At 39.9% G+C, this 19,374-nt stretch overlaps 2 protein-coding genes across 2 annotated transcripts in view; one reads left to right on the top strand and one right to left on the bottom strand.

The window, feature by feature from the left end:
• Positions 1-279: 279 nt before the first annotated feature.
• LOC118421208 (gem-associated protein 4-like) overlaps positions 280-19,374 on the bottom strand; it is a 34,353-nt gene continuing 15,258 nt past the window's right edge. The window contains exons 11-19 of the mRNA XM_035828370.1: positions 5,615-5,812; positions 5,092-5,148; positions 3,642-3,703; positions 3,438-3,513; positions 3,002-3,075; positions 2,481-2,555; positions 1,925-2,045; positions 1,387-1,523; positions 280-707 (exon numbers count right to left, since the gene is read on the bottom strand). Of these exons, the coding sequence (XP_035684263.1) occupies positions 408-707; positions 1,387-1,523; positions 1,925-2,045; positions 2,481-2,555; positions 3,002-3,075; positions 3,438-3,513; positions 3,642-3,703; positions 5,092-5,148; positions 5,615-5,812 (1,100 nt within the window). The 3' untranslated portion in view covers positions 280-407. The remainder of the gene's footprint in view (positions 708-1,386; positions 1,524-1,924; positions 2,046-2,480; positions 2,556-3,001; positions 3,076-3,437; positions 3,514-3,641; positions 3,704-5,091; positions 5,149-5,614; positions 5,813-19,374) is intronic.
• Positions 12,533-19,374, top strand: part of LOC118420904 (interleukin-17D-like) — a 9,157-nt gene continuing 2,315 nt past the window's right edge. The window contains exons 1-4 of the mRNA XM_035827972.1: positions 12,533-12,741; positions 14,450-14,647; positions 15,061-15,184; positions 16,721-16,865. Coding sequence (XP_035683865.1) covers positions 12,736-12,741; positions 14,450-14,647; positions 15,061-15,184; positions 16,721-16,865 — 473 coding nt within the window. The 5' untranslated portion in view covers positions 12,533-12,735. The remainder of the gene's footprint in view (positions 12,742-14,449; positions 14,648-15,060; positions 15,185-16,720; positions 16,866-19,374) is intronic.

Raw genomic sequence — 19,374 nt, 5'->3', positions numbered from 1 at the left:
AATACTAGTGCCGAAGAGCAAAGTGGGGCCGACCTGTAGCGAGTGGGAAAAGTGGATAGAGCGTTGTGAGGAGGGGAAGCGCTTTTCTTTCCCCACCCACCCGCCCTTATAGCCAGTGCTGGGACTCGGCTTCCACCGCGCGACTTCGGCACTGCCCCCATCACTAATGAGGATGATCCAATGATTGTCAGTGTGGATACTTTGCTATAATGTATTTTTTACCACATATGTGTAATGATATATATATCTACATAGATGTATTCAAGTAGAAATTTGTATGATATAATCTGTTTTGACCCTTCCCTCTTCCCTCATGACCTCAATGAAAAGCTGTGACTTTGAGCTTCTCATGCATAAACAAAAGTTCAAATAAACAAATAAATAAATCTTCCTATGCCAAATGACATTTATATCTGTCCAATTCCATCAAGTTTCAGTTGCAGTGTCCTCTTGAGTCCTCCATAGAGCTCCAACCCAGCTATCTCTTCTCTGAGCACCTCCTTCTCTCTCAGTGCCACCTCCTCATTGGCTGATGTGGAAAGTGATTGACACATTGTCAGCATGTCCAGGGCCAATACAAAAAGCTGCTGACAGACCTCACCAGGTGCAACAGTTATGACTGAACAGCAGTGGCAGAAGAGCTGGCCAATCAAGGGCAGCTGTGCCTCAGGTGGGCTGTCTGATTGGATAACTGACTGCTGCAGTTCCTGTTGGTTGAGGAGAATAAAGCAATTAAGAAATTAAACCATTTCCTGTTGCCTTGCCCAATAACTAATACAAATTTTGTGTCAAAGGCTACTTACAAAGTAGAAAAAACATAGTTTAAAAAGACAAAGAAAGTAAATGAAATCATGGCATGGGTATCTATTTTGAAGTCAGGTCATGTGATTTTATCATGGATGACATCTGGGATTCATAAAACTGATGTGATGAATAAAAAAATGTTTGGCCAAAAAATAATTTCCTTCCTTATGAAATCTAGGCTCAGGTCAGGAAGGTTGAAGAAATGGCTAAACACAGAGCATAGTACCAAATATTAGATTCTTCATTTCTCTTTCTTTCACATCTTCTTTCAAATTGGCTTTTGAATTGGCTATGGCATTACTATTCTCTTTCAATATCAATATCTTTTGCAAGAAGATACATAAAAATTATACATGTAAATACATCATACAGTATGGTCGAAAACGTTTCTACAGGGGAAACGAATGAAAATTGATGCGTGCACGGATGTCATCTATTTAATCAAATCAACATGGCCTTAAAATTTAAAAAAATTGATGCACATTCATTAGACATTATAATACATTACCTTGTTAATTTGTATGAAAACAAATTATATGAAATACTTTCAAATTGTATGTCTCACAATATGATGAAGCATACCTGAATAGTGGCTACATAGTTCTTGACCACATGTACCCAGACACTTGGAGTCACCCATGTCTCAGTCCAGGGACTGGCCATCAGCTGCAGTACCTCTGACAGTTGCTGGGAGGTGCTGAGTTCCACTTGTAGAGCATCTAGGAGAAAGGCACTTAAATCTTAGGAACTATAGTAACTTGGACACAGACATTTAGTAACTTGAAGGCTATACACTAGAGGGTTGCACAATCACTTCAGGCATTCTTTTGTATAGACTTTTGTATGGGTTGGCAATAGTGCTGAATATAATACTGTATCTCATGATCAATGAAAAGATCTCATCAACAGACAGGTTTGTACAATCATTGCTAATCTGTACTTTAAATTTGTACAATGCTAAGATAGAAACATCAATGAGTTTTTTTAATGTTTTTTCTAAGCAATTGGTTACACATGCACATGCATGCCCACACACACACACACACACACATACACACATGCACAGAGAGTAAACACACACATGCAAAAGTACGTACACACACATACACACACAGAGTACCTTCTAAGCCCTGGAAGTGTTTCCCCTGCTGACCAGGAAGGACCACCAGTCCGTCCCTGATGAGCTGCTGTAGTGCCTGTATGACATGGCACCACTCCTGCCACACACACTGGGGGAGGACCTGCAGTAGATGGAGGAGGGGGGGATGAACTTTTTATCTATGTCCACCAGATTTCATTGTGATCATTCTTCAACATCACCTTTTTGAAATCAAGATAAGTGGTGAGAAAAACAAGCCATAGGACTGTGATCAAAGCTGTAAACTAATGTTCCCCATGAAATCTACAAAAGACATTCAATTTGTCTAAATGCTGCATGAGGAATTCCGTTGTGCTTCGACAAAAAAAAAAAAGTGGGCATCTTCTTCAGCAGAGCAAACTATGCCCCAAAAGTTGTGCACCTTATTCATGGGTGAGGACGATAACTTATTGATTTATTGATTGGCACTCGTACAAACACACAAAAAAATCACTATCATAAAAACATACAAACTGAGCAAAGTGGCAGACGACACTACATTGTAAAAACACCTCTGTACATCTGCTTCAGGGTTTACCTGGGTAAGAGCCACGGTCAAACCTTTCTGGAACAGCACAAGTTGGGAGGCATCTTCAACATCAACAGTCACAGTCTGATAGAGAATGGGAAACACAACAATGATAAATGGGCATATTGTTATTGTGCATAGAGTATATCAGCATTCATATAATACAGAGAAATTTGGAACCAACGAGGATCTACAATGATTAATAATCATACCAATTTGAAAACTAAATTCTACATGTAGCTTTGCCTAGCTTAGCTTAGCTTTAGGTTGTGCTTTTGGCAGCATTTGTACATGTATGTTTGAAATCATGGCATGTGTAATGTGCTTGAGATGTCCTGGATGTATTGTGTTGTTGATATTTGGTATGTGGGTACTAGGTTCTGTATCTGTATCTATATAGCCGGTATAACCGCCCTTGTATAAACGGTCTTGAAGAAACCTGGAAACCTATAGATTCCTGGTAGCTGTTGGGGCAGGGATTAAGTGGCAGAGGTTTGGGCCACCTAGCATTTCTTTTTGGAACTGCTTACCTCGGTCATGAGCTGAGCCATCTCTGCAGATATGCGACAACACTCCAACATGGCCACCAGTCCTGTACCTGGAGCTGAAATCAAACTCTATTTGTCATCACTTGCCATTCAAGTCAATTCCAGTACATACCATTTAGTATACTGTGTCAATCACTGTGAGGTACATGACGTGATCGTACTGTATATCAAATAACACTTAAGCATACAATGTTCCTCTAAACTAAAAATGCACAATTTCACATATACCACATGAAGACTTAGAAGTTTGCAAAGTTAGAATAAGATATCATAAAATCTATATGATGTGCTCATTTTCCTGCACCCTTCAAATAGATGGAATTACAAGGTTTTATAAGTGCCCACATTTTAAAACTTTTCAAAATCTAAAAGTTGCATTCATAAATGAAAAAGGGTAGTAAGAGTTCCTTGTACCTACCATACAGAGTGTCTGACAATGGAAGCCAGTCTGTTTTGGGAAGGTTGCAGATAGTAAACATAACGTCTGGTGCTTCCTAGATAAATCAACAACAACAATACAATTATTTCAAATAATATCATTACTTCAGAAAAAAATTGGTCTCTTCATATACATTATAGATGACTTGAATGTCAATTTTAATTCTATAAAAAGATGTCCAACCTTTTTCAGCTGTGGCAACCCCAGCTGTAGCAATGGGAACACATGGAGCCTGCATGTCCAATCTGTTAAAGGATTAAACAAGCCATGAAATTTAGTTTGCTAACATTAATGGCAAGGCAAAAAACCCCTAAAGGTGAAGGAAAGTACTTGTCATGACAATGCTCATAACTGATACAGGCAGTACAAACACTGCTGGGGGTATGGACACTACTGTACGGACACTAGTGGTCTTACAGACAAATTTGGGGGTAGGTTTTAGTTCCTTCAACTTTAAAAACAAATTAATAAAGACTTTTCTTTAGACTTAACCATAGAACCAAGGAGGTTCAAATAGATGCCTTTTCTCTCATACCCAGCTATCTATTCTTTCTTTTAAACCTAAAAATGAATAATCAGTACCATCTTAATGATTCTTTCTAGATTCATCAATTAGAAAGTGGACAACTACAGTAACTACTAGTACTACTATTAATATCATTAAATACCGGTAGTATATATAGAAACTCGTAATGCCAATGTAGCCTGAGTGAAGAAGCCTAACACATTGTACAGGCAGGGCTATTTAGATTTTCTCAAGTTTCAAACTTTTGCCCGTGTAATAGGGTCACCTCTATAGGATGATTAATGTGTTTAACTTTCCAGAAAACAAGCCTGCGATTGTAACCATTGTCTATAGTCACGAATAATTCCTTACATTCCACAACAATTAATCTCTTTTTAAAGTGTAAACCATACTTAATGATAGAGATGTACAGGTGGGTATGTGTGTAGACAATGCAGGAATGGAAGGAACTTTTGTATCCTTCCTTCCAGAGGAAAGCCCGAGGGCGCATAAACATCGTAACGCCTTCATAGACTAAACATCGGAACAAACCAGCGTGACGGCCTGGCCGCGTACAGAAACCGGCGCACTGTTCTTTACGTACTGCCCGCAGCGATGGCGATAAATTGCGTCCAATTTTCGTTTGTTCAGCGAAGGTATCATGAAACCAAATATGCTGGGAGATATCTTGTCAACATTCTTGTAAAATAACCCTGATGGATCAAGTGACAGTTTAAAGATAGCTTAAATACTTTTTGTTCATTTACTGATTAAGTCATCATTCTAAGAAGAATTAACAATACTTGTCACAGTATGTAACATTCCTATCCATGAGACTGTGTTGCGTCATGTACTGGTGTAATGGTTAGTGTTTTCACCACAGAACCCTGAGGTCCTGGGTTCGAATCCTCTGATGCCACTGATGTTGTGCCATTGGGAAAGGCACTTAACATTGACCTTTCTCACTTCACCCAGGTGCAAAAGTGGATACCTGGCTTCAGTTGGGGAAGTAAAAGGCAGTGGAGAGGGATGGGCTTCACCTTCCAATCCACTACTCCTATGGCCTCTAAAAGGCTATAGGACTATATCTTACATTGTACAAGAACATTTATGATGTATATTACTTACCTAGCAACTGTAGCTTTTTGTGTAACCAGGCTATCAGCTTTTCATACTTTGATGATTCTGAAATGAAAAATTTGAAAATTCAGTCAAAATCAAGCATCAATGCTACTCTTCCAGCTAAATAGCTCTGGCCCTTTTGAAATTGACATTGGAATTCTACGACATACACTATGGATTTTCCAAACTTGTATATGGAGGCCATATACATCAGGGCACTCCAGCCATCACTGAACAGAGACGGAGGGCTATATAAACTTCCTGGCACTTTTGGCCTATTGCTGATGATCAGACACATACATTTTGTATCCACAAAATCATGTGTATAAGATCACTTGTCTGTAACTCTCATGAGTTTACATTCTGAAGTGATTGGTCATCAGCATTGATCATGAAGAAGGCGATAGCGGTCGTTGAAAATTTGACTTGTGTAATTTACCTTTGTGTTGGAAAAAAGTTTAGCATTGTACTAGGAGCTAGAAGGATTAAGAATGGATACCAGGCAAGTGTGTAATATGCACAAATATACCAGATGACAACAGCTCAAGCAAGATGTGCTGTATTTTCTTCAGCGCTGTCAGAGTCAGAGTCCTGATCTGTGCTGTCCTGCTGATGGACTCATCACCGTCAACTTCCTCCCACAATGCACTGGTGTCATCCAGCAACTGGCACAGGCAAAGGATGATGGGAAACACCTGCTGGGGCTGCAGCCAGTGGTTGTCGCTGCCTGAAAGAACCAGGATGATAGTAGAATGAATTACAACAAGTCTTCTTATTTATCTATTTACTTGAGCTTATTGGCTCCGCTGTTCAGCACACACAACAAGGGTTGCCCAACTAGCCTGTGGCTATAATAAAGGGCTTAGCTACACACACTCAGACTGAAGTTGTTCCCTTGGGAAAGGCATTTGACACAAGTTTCCTTTGTGGCATTAAGGTGGTGAATTGGTAGGGGTTTGGCCCAAATCCCAGAGGCTCTGGGTTCTAATCATGACACGCTCCAATATTGCTCCTTGCAAAAGGCACTTTACACGGATTTCATCACTTCACTCAGGTGTATATTGAGTACCTAGCTTCAGTTAGGGACATCCCTCAGATAGGATGTTAAATGGAGGTCCTGTGTATGAGAAGAGCCACACCTCACATTTTGAAAGAGCCAGCCGCACTTCCCAAAAAGAGTAGGTTCCTATTCCCAGTGTTAATGTGGATCAATTAAATCTTAAGAAATATGTAGGTTGTACTCTTCACAAAATAATGTGTTATGCCATGAGGTGGTTTACTGGATAATAAAATACTGTACAAACAACTCTGAGAGAGTTAATCATGAATCAGGAATTTCTCAACAAGGGTTCAGGTGCCAGTTGTGCACGTTTGTCTGAATCAGATAACTATCATATGTCATCATCTTGATAATGTTTGGCCTTTTGCTACGGCCGCGTGGCGCGTTGGTACACCCGATCCCTCGATCTCGGAAGTTAAGCAACGCGCGGTCCGGACAGTGCTTGGATGGGAGACCAACCAAGGACGTCCGGATTGCTGTAGCCTCACGAAGCTTTCCACGAAATCGTCCTCCGGGAGGGACGTAAAACGGGGGTCCCGTGCTCGAGGAGGTGTCTCGAACACGTTAAACAGCCTCATTACCCTACACATTGGGTACCTGCCTGTGGCACTGGCTGCAAATACACCCGATATTATTATATTATTTAGTTAAATACAGTCATGTAAGGTTATCTTTTATGTTGATGTTCAGAGGAAATGAGGTCTGTGGTGAATCTCTTATTCTTTCCAGCTGTAAATCTTTATCTGTTCTCTCAATGTGACAAACCAGGACCCGTATCAAGCATCAAAGGCTAGCGAGGAAGCTTAGGGGTGGGGGGGATGTGGTGACATGAAATTGTGAAATGCTTTTGCCTGATTAGGGCAAAATATCAATTGGCTTCATGTTGATTTTGCTACGTTACCTGACACTGTTTCATCAATACTAAGAGACAGAGATAGACAGATAATGTAGAAAGAGAGAGAGAGAGAGAGAAACAGAGAGATAAAGCCAGAGAGATAGGGAGATAGAGATAGAGAGATAGGGAGATAGAGAGAGAGAGATAGGGTGATAGAGAGAGAGTGAGATAGAAAGAGAGAGAGAGAGAGAGAAAGAGAGAGATAAAGCCAGAGAGATAGGGAGATAGAGAGAGATAGATAGAAAGAGAGAGAGAGAGATAAAGCCAGAGAGATAGGGAGATAGAGAGAGATAGAAAGAGAGAGAGAGAGAGAGAGAGGAGAGAGATAAAGCCAGAGAGATAGGGAGATAGAGAGAGATAGATAGAAAGAGAGAGAGAGAGAGAGAGAGATAAAGCCAGAGAGATAGGGAGATAGAGAGAGAGAGATAAAGCCAGAGAGATAGGGAGATATAGAGAGAGATAGAAAGAGAGAGAGAGAGAAGGGGAGAGATAAGGCCAGGGAGATAGGGAGATAGAGATAGATAGAAAGAGAGAGAGAGAGAGAGATAAAGCCAGAGAGATAGGGAGATAGAGAGAGATAGAAAGAGAGAGAGAGAGAGAGAGAGAGAGAGAGAGAGAAGAGAAAGAGAGAAATAAAGCCAGGGACAGAAAGGGAAAAAGATAGAGAGGGAGATAGATAGAGATAGATAGCTAGATAGATAGCTAGATATTAGATAGATAGATAGATAGAGAGAGAGATAGAGAGAGGGAGAGAGAGAGAGAGAGAGAAAGAAAACCTTACTGCTCTAATTGAAAATAGATTTAGAGTTAGCTTGACATAGAATCCCTCTCGCTGCATGGCCTTGAACCAGTTTTTGGACAGAGAATAAGATAAGGCTGTGGACATGAATTTGGGTTATCAGCTGTTTTCTGACCTCAACCTTTCAGCCACGGGACGCACAGAAGAGACAAAAACCATGCACGTCTCCGAAAACTGAGATGGACATAAAGGGGCCAAAAACAAAGTCAAACTTGTACAAATGACAGCCTCTACAGAAGGACCACCTGGCCAATGTGACAAGTTTTTGGTGGTCCCTAAATTTATAAATTTTCCCATGGACACAAGCATTAAGACTAGAACTGTGACCACCTGTCCACATACATCAGATTTTATTGGTCCTCATGAGTGGTCTTCTGGCTTGAGCAGTTTTGACTGTAGGTCAAGTGAAGTTTCCAAACTATTTCCTGGCTAGAAAATTTCTCAGATAACTCTTCACGACAAAAACAGTGGATTCCGAAGCACAATTGTTTACAAGCACAAGTTGGAAAGCTTTAATTTATTTTTTTCCTTCTTGTATCCGTACATGTGTGGTGTTTGGTCTAAAAATTGCCATGGCCACTTGTTCCTGATGTTTCAAAAGCAAGAAAGCAGGGTCTGTCCAGAAGCCAATGTCAAATCCATGCAGCCAATTATGTGCTACACATAATACAATGTACATGTAAGAGCCAAGAATAGAAAGTATCCCAATCAAAATGGGGTCTGTCAACAAGATTGTGTACACATCAGATTAGTGAGCAACTCAAAGCACAACAGACAAAGATTCCTCTTGTAACTATCAGCAACTGCAACATTAATACAGTACAAAACATAGTGGTGCCCCCACTCAAGCACAGTCAGGCTTATATTAATTTAAAGACACCACTAGACAAAATAACAACACAACATAGGACAAAAAAGATAATACAGTTGTACACCTGGTTCAAAGGGTCCAAGCAGTGGGAATGTACATGTACAAAATTATAAATTCACTAAATCAAATTATGCATCATATATTACTTTCTTCTGGGCAAGGAAACACTAAACTTAAGTCTACTCTTACTGTAAATTTTGATACTATCAGCTGTTTATGAGTCGTCCATACCCTTAAACCACTATTGACATGAGATGCAAATGTCAATCAATAAACCATGATTACTAAAACTTGTGTTGCTTTTGGGCATTAAAACTTGTTTTGTTGTTTGTGCATTTTTTGTTTGTTGCCATACATTTATCAGGCTGGTGGTTTTAGACACAGGCCCAGTTACTGTCTAACTAGTAGTACATGTACTAATGATATAATCAGTGCTGATTGGATCTATTATAAGTAATTGGTACTACTAGACACCCGGGGGAGGGGGGCACCTTTCATTTGATAGTATCAAAAAATCTCAAACACTATGATTTCATCAGGGAAAGATCTAATCAACTTCTCCAAGAAGGTAATATTTTGGGTAGTGTTTGTTTGTTTCTTTATTTGTGTGCAGAATACCAGCATAACTAAAAAATGGCTGCATTGATTGTATCAATATTTGTAATGTGGGTTACTCTTAATGAGACCAAAAATTATTGGATTTTGGACCCCCTAGCAGCTTGTAACAGTACTGCAGTGGTACTTCCAGGTTTGATAACTCGAGTTATGGACATGTAGTGGTCATGATTTTTCAGTGGTAGATAGCACTTGTTCTAACTAGAGTTCGGCGACCTCATACCTCCATGAAAATTTAGAGCTTTCGTAAATTTCATGCAATTGACTAACACATTAACATAATTTATGCATGGTATTGTTCATCATTGACTAACGTACACATGTCACAATTATAAAATTCCCATTATTAATCATAAAGCGTTTTTGAAATTTTTACATAAATTATGCAAATAAGTTCCTCATTACCATATTTGGTATCTGCTTATATTCCACCCATCATACTTAACATGTGTTACATTTATTGAAGTCCAGTTATTGAAAACAATGGAATTATACAATTTCCTCATTAATTATGCAAATTAGGTCCTAATTCGCATAAAATGTATATTATTATGAACATCTTTGCCTAAGGTACCCGCATGCCTAATATGATGCCAATCCATCAATTTTTTCTGCAGTTATCCTCTTTAGAATGTCTTGACAAAAACGCCCCTGCAGTTCCGAAATTAAATGTTAGGGGGCTGAAACCTGCCCCACTTTGTCATGACACTGCAAGCTATCTACCAGCCAAATGTCAAGACCATATCACATCCAGAACAAGAGATACATTGAAAAAACTGCCATGATATAATATCCTCATTAATTATGCAAATGTACTCCTATTTTGCATAATTTGTATTTAATCTTGTACAACATTGTCTAAGGTACCTACATACCAAAAATGATGAATATCCGTTGTTCCCTTCTTGAGTTATCCTCGTCAGAAGTTTTTGACAAAAATGCCCCTGCTATCCCCAAACTAGACGCTAGGGGGCCCAAACTTACGTAATTTTTTCCTGAGCACAAGAGCTATCTAATACTTAAAAATCTTGACCATAGCATGTTCAGAACACCGAGATAGCAAAACCGGAAGTTGCGCTGCAGTACCAAGGTCACACACCAGGGGGCCCAAAATTGACCTTGACCTTCGTCTTCCCAACCCCTACCCACATACCAAATATCATCGTAGTCCATCAAGAGGTTCTCAAGTTATGATGACCACAAATATGCGGACACACAGACAGACACACACACAGACACACACACACACAGACACACTCAAAACTATACCTCCATTTTTTCATGGAGGTAATAATAGTAAAGTCTGATATACATGTAGAATGTAGATTTAGCAGAATGTTAATACTTGAAATTCAAGAAGTTGCCAACTTGAAGATAATCTCTGAGCTAAATATACTTCCTACGTGTACATCTGATATCAGATACAAAAATCATAGATTGTTCTGGTACCATGCAATTAACAGGCTGGTTCTTTAAAACACTGTCCCACTTACTGTCTAGTACTTAATAATGTTATCAGTGCTGATTCAATCTTATCATCTGCTTGGAGTACTAATTATTCTCCTAACATACACCAGAGGGACACCTGTAATTTAAACAGTCCTTTGATAGTAAGAGAACAACTCGAACACTACGATTCCATACACTCAGGTATAATCACTTGAATCACACCAGTCCTGTATTTCAACGCTGTTCTTTCATCATTTCTGTACCACCAGTATTGTCCCAAAACATCTGGGGCCAACAGAAGGGTTCCCGTTGTTACCATGGCAACAATCTCTTCTATGCGGGTCCATTTCACACCTCCCGAACGCAGACAAACCCTGGTAATTGAAGTACCTGTTTTCTGTCATGGGAAAACGTCTTTGGCACTGTGTGTGTATGCGTGTGAAAGACACTAAATGTCTTGTGGATAACAATGTATAGAGATTGGGAGCAAACCTATTTCCTTCTATGAAGTTAAACAGTTGCCGTACAATTCTTACTTGAAGTACATCCTGTCTTGAATGATTCTAGTATGTTCCTAAGTTCAAAGACATATAGGTGAACTATTGTGAGTCTGTGGAATCCACTGAAAATGGCTGGAGTATCTGATATGGTAAAATCTATTTATCGTTTCACATGCAGTCTCGCAATACTAGTGGTTTATGAAAGCTTGTGGCAAAGTATAACACCAAATGGATGAACCTAGCAATGAAATATGGCTTTGTTACGGCTCAAGTTCTCAACGAAGCACATAATGTGTCACCCTTACTTTCCTCAACAAGTGTGATGGGTTCTTTTACGTGACGTAGAGGTTTGACACCTCACACCTGAATCTTGCCCATACATGGGGCTACCGGCTCTATTAGAAACATACACAAAAACTCTGCCCTGAGAAAATTCCAAATGAATTAGGGCGATGACAAGTCCCCTGTAATTAGCAGCGATCGGGTATCAAAAACTTCAGGACTGATGACAGATACTAACCAATCCAGGGCACGCTCCCTGCACCCCACATATAAATCTTACAGCAAAGAAGAAACCTCCATTCCTGACCTGAAAAAAACATCCTGTACCTTATCTGCGGTTTTCGATAGGAGTATCTGTTTTCTATCAACTGACCTCAAAAGTGTAATACTAATTTCTTTTTGCCCCAAAGATCAAACATGTTATCATAATCATCTGGTAACTACAGCTGCAAGGCATGCGGCCAGGAGACAGCCATAACAACGCAATTACCGATGTCAGAAATACGATCCCGACCGGTTTTGCGGAACATTTGTCTTACAACAAGCGCCGGCATGCTAACAAGTTGAAATCACTGACTCCGGGACGAAACCGACTCCGGTAATTACACGTTGTAAGGTTTAATACTAGTGGACAGTTGATGGTGCTAAAATGAGGGCGTCTGGGGTTAGCTATTTAGACTTGATTAAAGAAAACAAACACGCCGGCTGGTCACGTAAATTAACATGTGGCAAAGCATCAACATTGATATTAATTCTGAGTGATGTATATACTTTTCACAATGGAGGAAACCATTTACAAGCAGGGAATGGCTTTACAATAGTCTTTCCAAACTCAATTTTTTTAGTCAGTTTTGACCCAAAGTACACAAAAACAAACACCTTTACTTAAATTTATGACCAATTATTATTAATGATAGCATCTTGACTATGAATTGGTGTCAAAAGGAGAACCTTTTCCCCTCCCCTATACTGCAATGGTATGTCCCAAAAGTGTACCCGGCATTGCACAAAACAGGCTTGAGGGAGAGTACTGGAACTGACAACAAAGCGTGCGGTGGGAAAATCCGGGTTACAAGATCCTGCTCCCATTGGACGTCGGATTCCGTACCTTCCGAGTATGAGCGCTGAGCTGCGTCTGTACAACAAACCTAACAGTTCCAGCCAAGCAAACTCACCAAAATGAAGGTAGGTCAATTTTCTTGTCTTTTTAATGTCCTAAAATATGGGTTCCTGGGCCATTCTCTTATCTTTGTGGAATGATGTACTTTGAAAAGATCATTTTATGCAAAAGTTTTGTCAAACTATTTTGAAACTGGTGGATTTGAGTGATACACAACCACCTTGTATTTGGCAAGTTAAAAGTAAAGAAATTTGTTCATTCCTGAGCAATGAAAAAAGCCTTATGAAGTCCTTATGAAGTGCAGAAATGTACCAAAATATAATAACACAGAACAAAGTTTACATGTAAGGTAGATATCATTTGACAATGTTAAAAGTGGCTACTGACAAAAAGAAGACTAAATTATTTCAATTGCGTTTTTCATTTTCCTTCAATACTTGGAAACAGATGCTACATTGTTTCCAAGTATTGATTGTATGTAAAAGGTTTTGCTATAGATTGGCTCAATTTTCAATGCCCTGTGCAGTTTTAAGTGGAACGATGCTATCTCGGACAGACAAACAAAGTAAAAAGATGTAAAAAGTGCTTGAAACAGGAAGCACTCAAACGGCTTAGCAATTCTTCAAGATTAAATACTGGAACCTTGTCAAACACTATGGACGAGAATGTATTTACACGGAGTTGGTGAAAGAAGGCTTTGTGAGCGCGATGTCGTGAAAACACGTTGCCGCATTTTGAAGTGTTTTCTGCTCCCCGAGGCAGATCTTTTTTTTCTGTTGGGGCAACACGAAGGGGTGATTCAGTGGGCTGACCTTGCCACCTCACGGGTATAAACAATTGGCACCTGCACCTGCAAAATGAAACAGAGCTGTCCCCGGCATTAAATTTTCTTCTGTCCCACTGATTGTTAATGGGAGCCCATGTTTTTAATTTTCCTTGTTAAATCTGTCATTTTATAGCCTGGGTAACTATCCGATTACTACCGGGGCTTCTTACACGCAAACCCGGTAGTAATCCGATGGGTGAAAATTTGTCTTAGTCTGTATACAAGCAAATCTCAGCCCGAGGACGGAAGGACTCGTCCATGAGACAACCCTGTAATGTAATCAACCGGTTCAACCGGCATTACCCTGCAGGAAATCATGAGTCTATAAATGGCCCCTGCAATTCCAAACAAGCCATCAGGGGGCCCAAACCTACAATGTACACCATCTACTCCCTGCCGCATGAGCTAAATACATTTTATGGAGTTTGTTTACAGACATACAGATACACAGATAAACAACTTTTGATTACATTTTGGTTGCAATATGGAATTTGAATGTCCTCTCAATAACTTCCCACAGTTCCAGTTTCGCAGGTAATCAGGCTCATCCAACATGACATTACTTTATGGCACAGAAAAAAAGGCTTGACATCCCACTGATGATTTAAGACCTTTACAACCTTTCAGCAATCCAGCCAAAGTTGCTGTCAATGGTGTGATGCTGGCTAAACCAATGGCAATACACATCTCCATCTGTCCAATGTAATCATTTCACCATCATTGCACATTCAAGTTTCTACATTGAAGACATCCAGGTACAACTGGATAAAAAACAGAGATTTACTTCCAGAAGTTTTGACTGACATCCATCACTCCTCTAAGTCTTCAGTGCCACTTCAGTGTCACTGAAGCATCATTCTAGTGACGTTTGGAAGTAAATCTCCGGTTTTATCATGTTTAGATTGAGATTGAATTGTATTTGACGCACACTTGAACCCTTTTTTCAGGCCATCACAGTATTCTCCATCCTTGCGTTGCTCTTGCTTGAGCTTCACGGACTTCCCGGGTCAGAGGGGCGGCATCGGCGCGGGAAGAAGAAGGAGTGTCGTGACCCGCCCAGGAGCGCTCTCCGCAGGAAGTTACGCTTCTTCAACGGTTACAAGGAGAGTCCGTTCATCAGGCCGCTGCAGAAGATACGCCATCAGGTACCGTTTTTTATCATTGGACCAACCGGTCCGGAAAAAACGGACCTGAAAAAGTTTGGTGTTGGATGTTGGACTGATTGGAAAATGAAGTATATCATATGATCAGGCATTCATACGTTTGGGGCTTACTGGTCTAAGAAAATACCATGAGAGAAGTAGAGTAGAGTTTAAAGTCATTTCCACCAAGTTTTACAGTCAATTTTACAGAGGCAGTTGGCCTTGTAAGATTTTAAAACGGCAGTGGGAGTTGAATATATTTCTTAAAGTTTGTAGCTAAATGGACCATTGTTTTGAGTATCGTCCAGCCACAAGTTTTCGCATACCGATTCAGGTTCAGGTCCGCACCTGGACTTGATCCTCTGGACCTGAACTGGACCTTAATTTTCTGTATCGGTACCCACCCCTACCATCAGGTGAAGAACGCCACCAGGCACCGTAACCCGTGCAAGGCGTACACCAAGAGCACGGACGTACATCACAGGTCTTCCAGTCCATGGAACTACAGGATAGACTACGACCCCAAGAGATTTCCCGATGGTAGGTACCGCAAATTCACTTACGTTTAAATTTGTAGGGACTTGATTTTGAAATAGGGGGGAAGGAGGTGTTTGCCATGTCTTGAGTTCATAGTGGACACAAATGTACAGAGTTCTTAACTAGATGATGCACTGTGTGATAACTTCACTGTTACAAGAGAGTTCATCCCAAAATTGTGACATAAAACAACAGACCGGGTGCATATTTCAAGACTTACATGTACGGAAAAAAGCAACGTACAAATGTTATCTTTTTATTAGACAGATAATATGTGCTGGATGAACTTGATAAATGCTACCTCCATTTTAGATAATAAACTAGAATGTGCAATCTAAATGTAAGCTGCAGTTGCAAGACAATTGCTGCTAAGGGCGAAAATTTGACAATGTTTTCTTAAGGTGAGGTCTTGAAAATGTAAAATCTGTTCAACACCTTTTTGAATGACTTCTTCTACATCCATTCTGCTCCCAAAGCAAAACTGGAAAAACGATGACTTCCTTGAGCACAGATAACCAAGTATGACATGTAGCACTTAACAAGCTCCATCGACCCTTAAAGGAATGCATTATGTTGGCACATGTATTCCCCATTCACACCCTCAGGCATCGTTGACAGTTCAAACTGTAGAAACGGATATCTGTAATCAAGCAGAGGGTATGTTTAAGCGGTGGCCGTGGTTCAAAGGTCTAGAGACAGCTCTATAAATTTAATACTTTAGTTCATGTCATATACATTAAGTCCATATCTCACTGTTTATGTACCATTTAACAACGTTTTATGTTACATAAACATGATTGGCAGACAAGGAGGCATTGTTACCGCTTTGTCATTGCTGATAACTTACAATGTAGATGATTAAAAACCTAAGGTTTCAGGTAATCTTCACACAAAGACCACCTATATCTGCACTGTCAGAACATGTAACAAGAAAAAACAAGATTTTTCCAGAACTATTGTAAAGTGGAATTTGTTATCAACAAGAGCATTAAGGGCATCTGTGCTGGTTAGTACAAAAGTTAGGTGTGACAAGTGTTTCAGTGTGATATAACCAGCTGCTGCCACGCATCTGTGAAGCTGAATTAGCACTACCTGCCAAAGGGGTTTGATGACATTATCTATAGCCTGAGTAGTACAAATGACATGTACTTGAAAGACATTCATCAAAGTCAGTGGTTTGAGCTTTGATGCCTTAATCACAGGCCAAGTGACATGTACGGCACATGCTCTCTCTCTCACTCTAACACACACACACACACACACACACACACACACACACACACACACACACACACACACACACACACACACACACACACACACTGACACACACACAATTTCAGTTTTTGAAAAGCATTGTACAGATCAAGTGCTATATAATGGGTCAAAAAGTCAAACCAAGGAGGTTTAAAAATCTTTTTCAAACCTCCTTTTAATTGTTCAAACTAAGTTTACTTATTACATATGTTCATTTGGCAGTTGGTACAATGGTGTATTTGACAAATGTGCAAAGTTTCTGACATGTTGTTTACCGTACAGAGCTAGCCGTAGCAGAGTGCCTGTGTCGCGGATGTCTGATCCACGGGTTTGAGGACTTCACCATGCAGAGTCAGCCGGTAACCACCAAGATACAGGTGCTCCGCAGTACCGGGCGCTGTGATTGGCGAGGATTCTTCTCGTACAGGTGACGAACAAACTTCTTTATCGTAATTGATATGGAAAAGTTCATTCAAAAAGTCAATTTGTATAAAAGACCAGCCCTCTTACGTATAAACTTGTCCCAAGGGACCTATCAATGTTACATTATTTTATCAGCTTTCCTAAGAAAAGGATTTAGAGAGAAAAGGAGTTTTTTGTATCTTTAAGTTCACCATTGAAACAATTGATGTGTAATAGCCACATGCTTGTTGGGCAGCCATGGCTGAATAGCCAAACCAGTATAGACAAATAGGTAAACAAACAATTCTGTACTAACTGTAATATACTGTAACATTGGAAATTCATAGTGTCACAAATTTGCAGAACAAGAGTCTAAAAAAAGACACAGTGACTGTAAAAATTTACGTAGTATGTACTAGACTCAGATAACTGTGGTGTATTCTAAATTGTAATTTGAGGGCTTAAACAATATCTTATCCCAGTTAGATTTGTCCAGACTGAATCTTGATAAACCTTTGCCTTGTCATGTTACACACTGTTATGACAACACAGAGTATCAGGTCACAGGCGTACAAGGTTACAGTGTGGGGAGGGGGGCGTGAATTCTGAGAATAACAGGAGGGAACGCAGGCATTCATGCAAAACTGCCTCCAGCAAGGGACATGATTAGTCTCAATCAGATATACCAGGTTCGCGACCTCACCCGGAAACAAGGGGCATCAATCAGATTGTGGGAAAGAACCGTAAACTTTAGGTGGTGTATGTTGTGTAATGGTAGTAAGGGTACTTGGCTCATAGCCCAGAGGTTCTGGGTTTGAGTCCCTGGATTGCGCCTATGTTGTGCCCTTGGGAAAGGCACTTAATACAAATTTCCTCACATTACTCAGTTATAAATGAGTACCTTAAAGCTTTGGCTAGAGATATTAAATAGATGCCACACATCGAGCACGTTAGAGAATCCACCACATGTGAATCATTGCCGACTCATGGGCAGTTGGACATTACCAGAAGAAGAAATATATAGTTAGAAAAAAAAGTAAGGGTCCTTCCTGATGTGAGTGAATCAAACCAAATCTGTCTGGATATACAGCTTGTACTCTTCAATACAAACCTGGACCAGGTGTTTTATGCAACATAAAAGGTGGTTTATGGAAATGTAATCCAACAAGCAAACAAATAAATTCTTGTTTAAGAGTCCCCAAAAGTCAAATTATAAATTTTTTAGGTGATACTCAGACCCTTTTGAATTTCAGTTACATCAGGAGACAAATAGGCAAAAAAACATGCACAATGGATTTCCATGTATGAAATTCATATAGTACATGACTTGTGAGTTAATGTTTTTGAAAACTATCAATAACAGTATGACACATGATGGAATACAGAATATTGGATTTGCAGTGAGTAGTGTGATGAGTTTGGGGTAAGAGGTCACTTGAAAAATTGAAAATTCAAAACTTTTACAAAATTGCTGGCATTTCATGCCCAGTACTGTCAATAGGTCAGACATCGAAGTTAGGGCTGCCCATTGACAAGCATGTTGAAATACACTGAATGAAGGCTTCAAAAAAGTACTAACCCATAGTTCAATCTTTAAAATTCTTCTCCACCAGAAAGTCACTTGGGTCTAGTTTATAAGCATTCAAAGAAAACAGAGGGTTGTTTGGCTCATTCTCGGAGAAAAGCTCGCTCTATGAAAGAAACCTCACCTTTGACCCATTTTCCCTCCTGATACAACCAGTAGCACCCTATAACTAAAACCTGTCCTTACACCAGCTGAACTGCTGAACTGAACAAATTTTGACCCAAACAGGAAAGCTTAGACCCTACCTGTCTCTTCTAACTCAAAAAGTCTCCAGATTGGGCAAAAATTTTCAAGGAAAAGAAGGATTTTCAAGGATTTTAAGTCACACCCAAATCGTCTTCCCATTTTTTGCCCTCTACTGCGCAACGCAACTCTGACGTCAGCCCTACTGGGTACCCGAATAAGGGAGTTGAGGAAAAATTATTATCCCAGCTGATACAGGGAGGGGATGCGATAGCGTTTCCCAAAGATGAACTGTATTGATTGCTCCCTTGGGAATTTAGAGCCAAATCTATACCCAGTGCACCACAGCTTACCCCATGCAATAAGGCATGTAAAGCAGTGGGGTAGTGTACCAAAAGTCATGTGACTTTTCCAAAATCCATAGGTGTTTATCTCTTATCAAGTCTTAATAACTACTAACCATAGTCAGTTCTACATCTCTGATGTAAAATTGCAACTTTTCAATAGAGGGTTTTCTTTTTTTACAACTTTTTTTAATAGTTTTCATACAATGCTGTTTCAATGAAACTGGCAAACTACATACACACAAAACACAACATTACACAGCTGAAATGTCCCTACATACAGCAAAATCCTGTTTAATGGACAGCAAGTATTGCCCTGTACTACATTCAGGAGTATTATTTGCAATAGCTCCTCTTTTTAGGGTCTCATAGGATCAAAAAGTATCCAATTCAGTGTTGCTGGGGGGGGGGGGGTGAACACC

Source organism: Branchiostoma floridae, chromosome 8, assembly GCF_000003815.2.
Source record: "Branchiostoma floridae strain S238N-H82 chromosome 8, Bfl_VNyyK, whole genome shotgun sequence".
NCBI classification, from domain to species: Eukaryota; Metazoa; Chordata; class Leptocardii; order Amphioxiformes; family Branchiostomatidae; genus Branchiostoma; species Branchiostoma floridae.
This window is presented reverse-complemented; position numbering and strand designations above follow the sequence as displayed.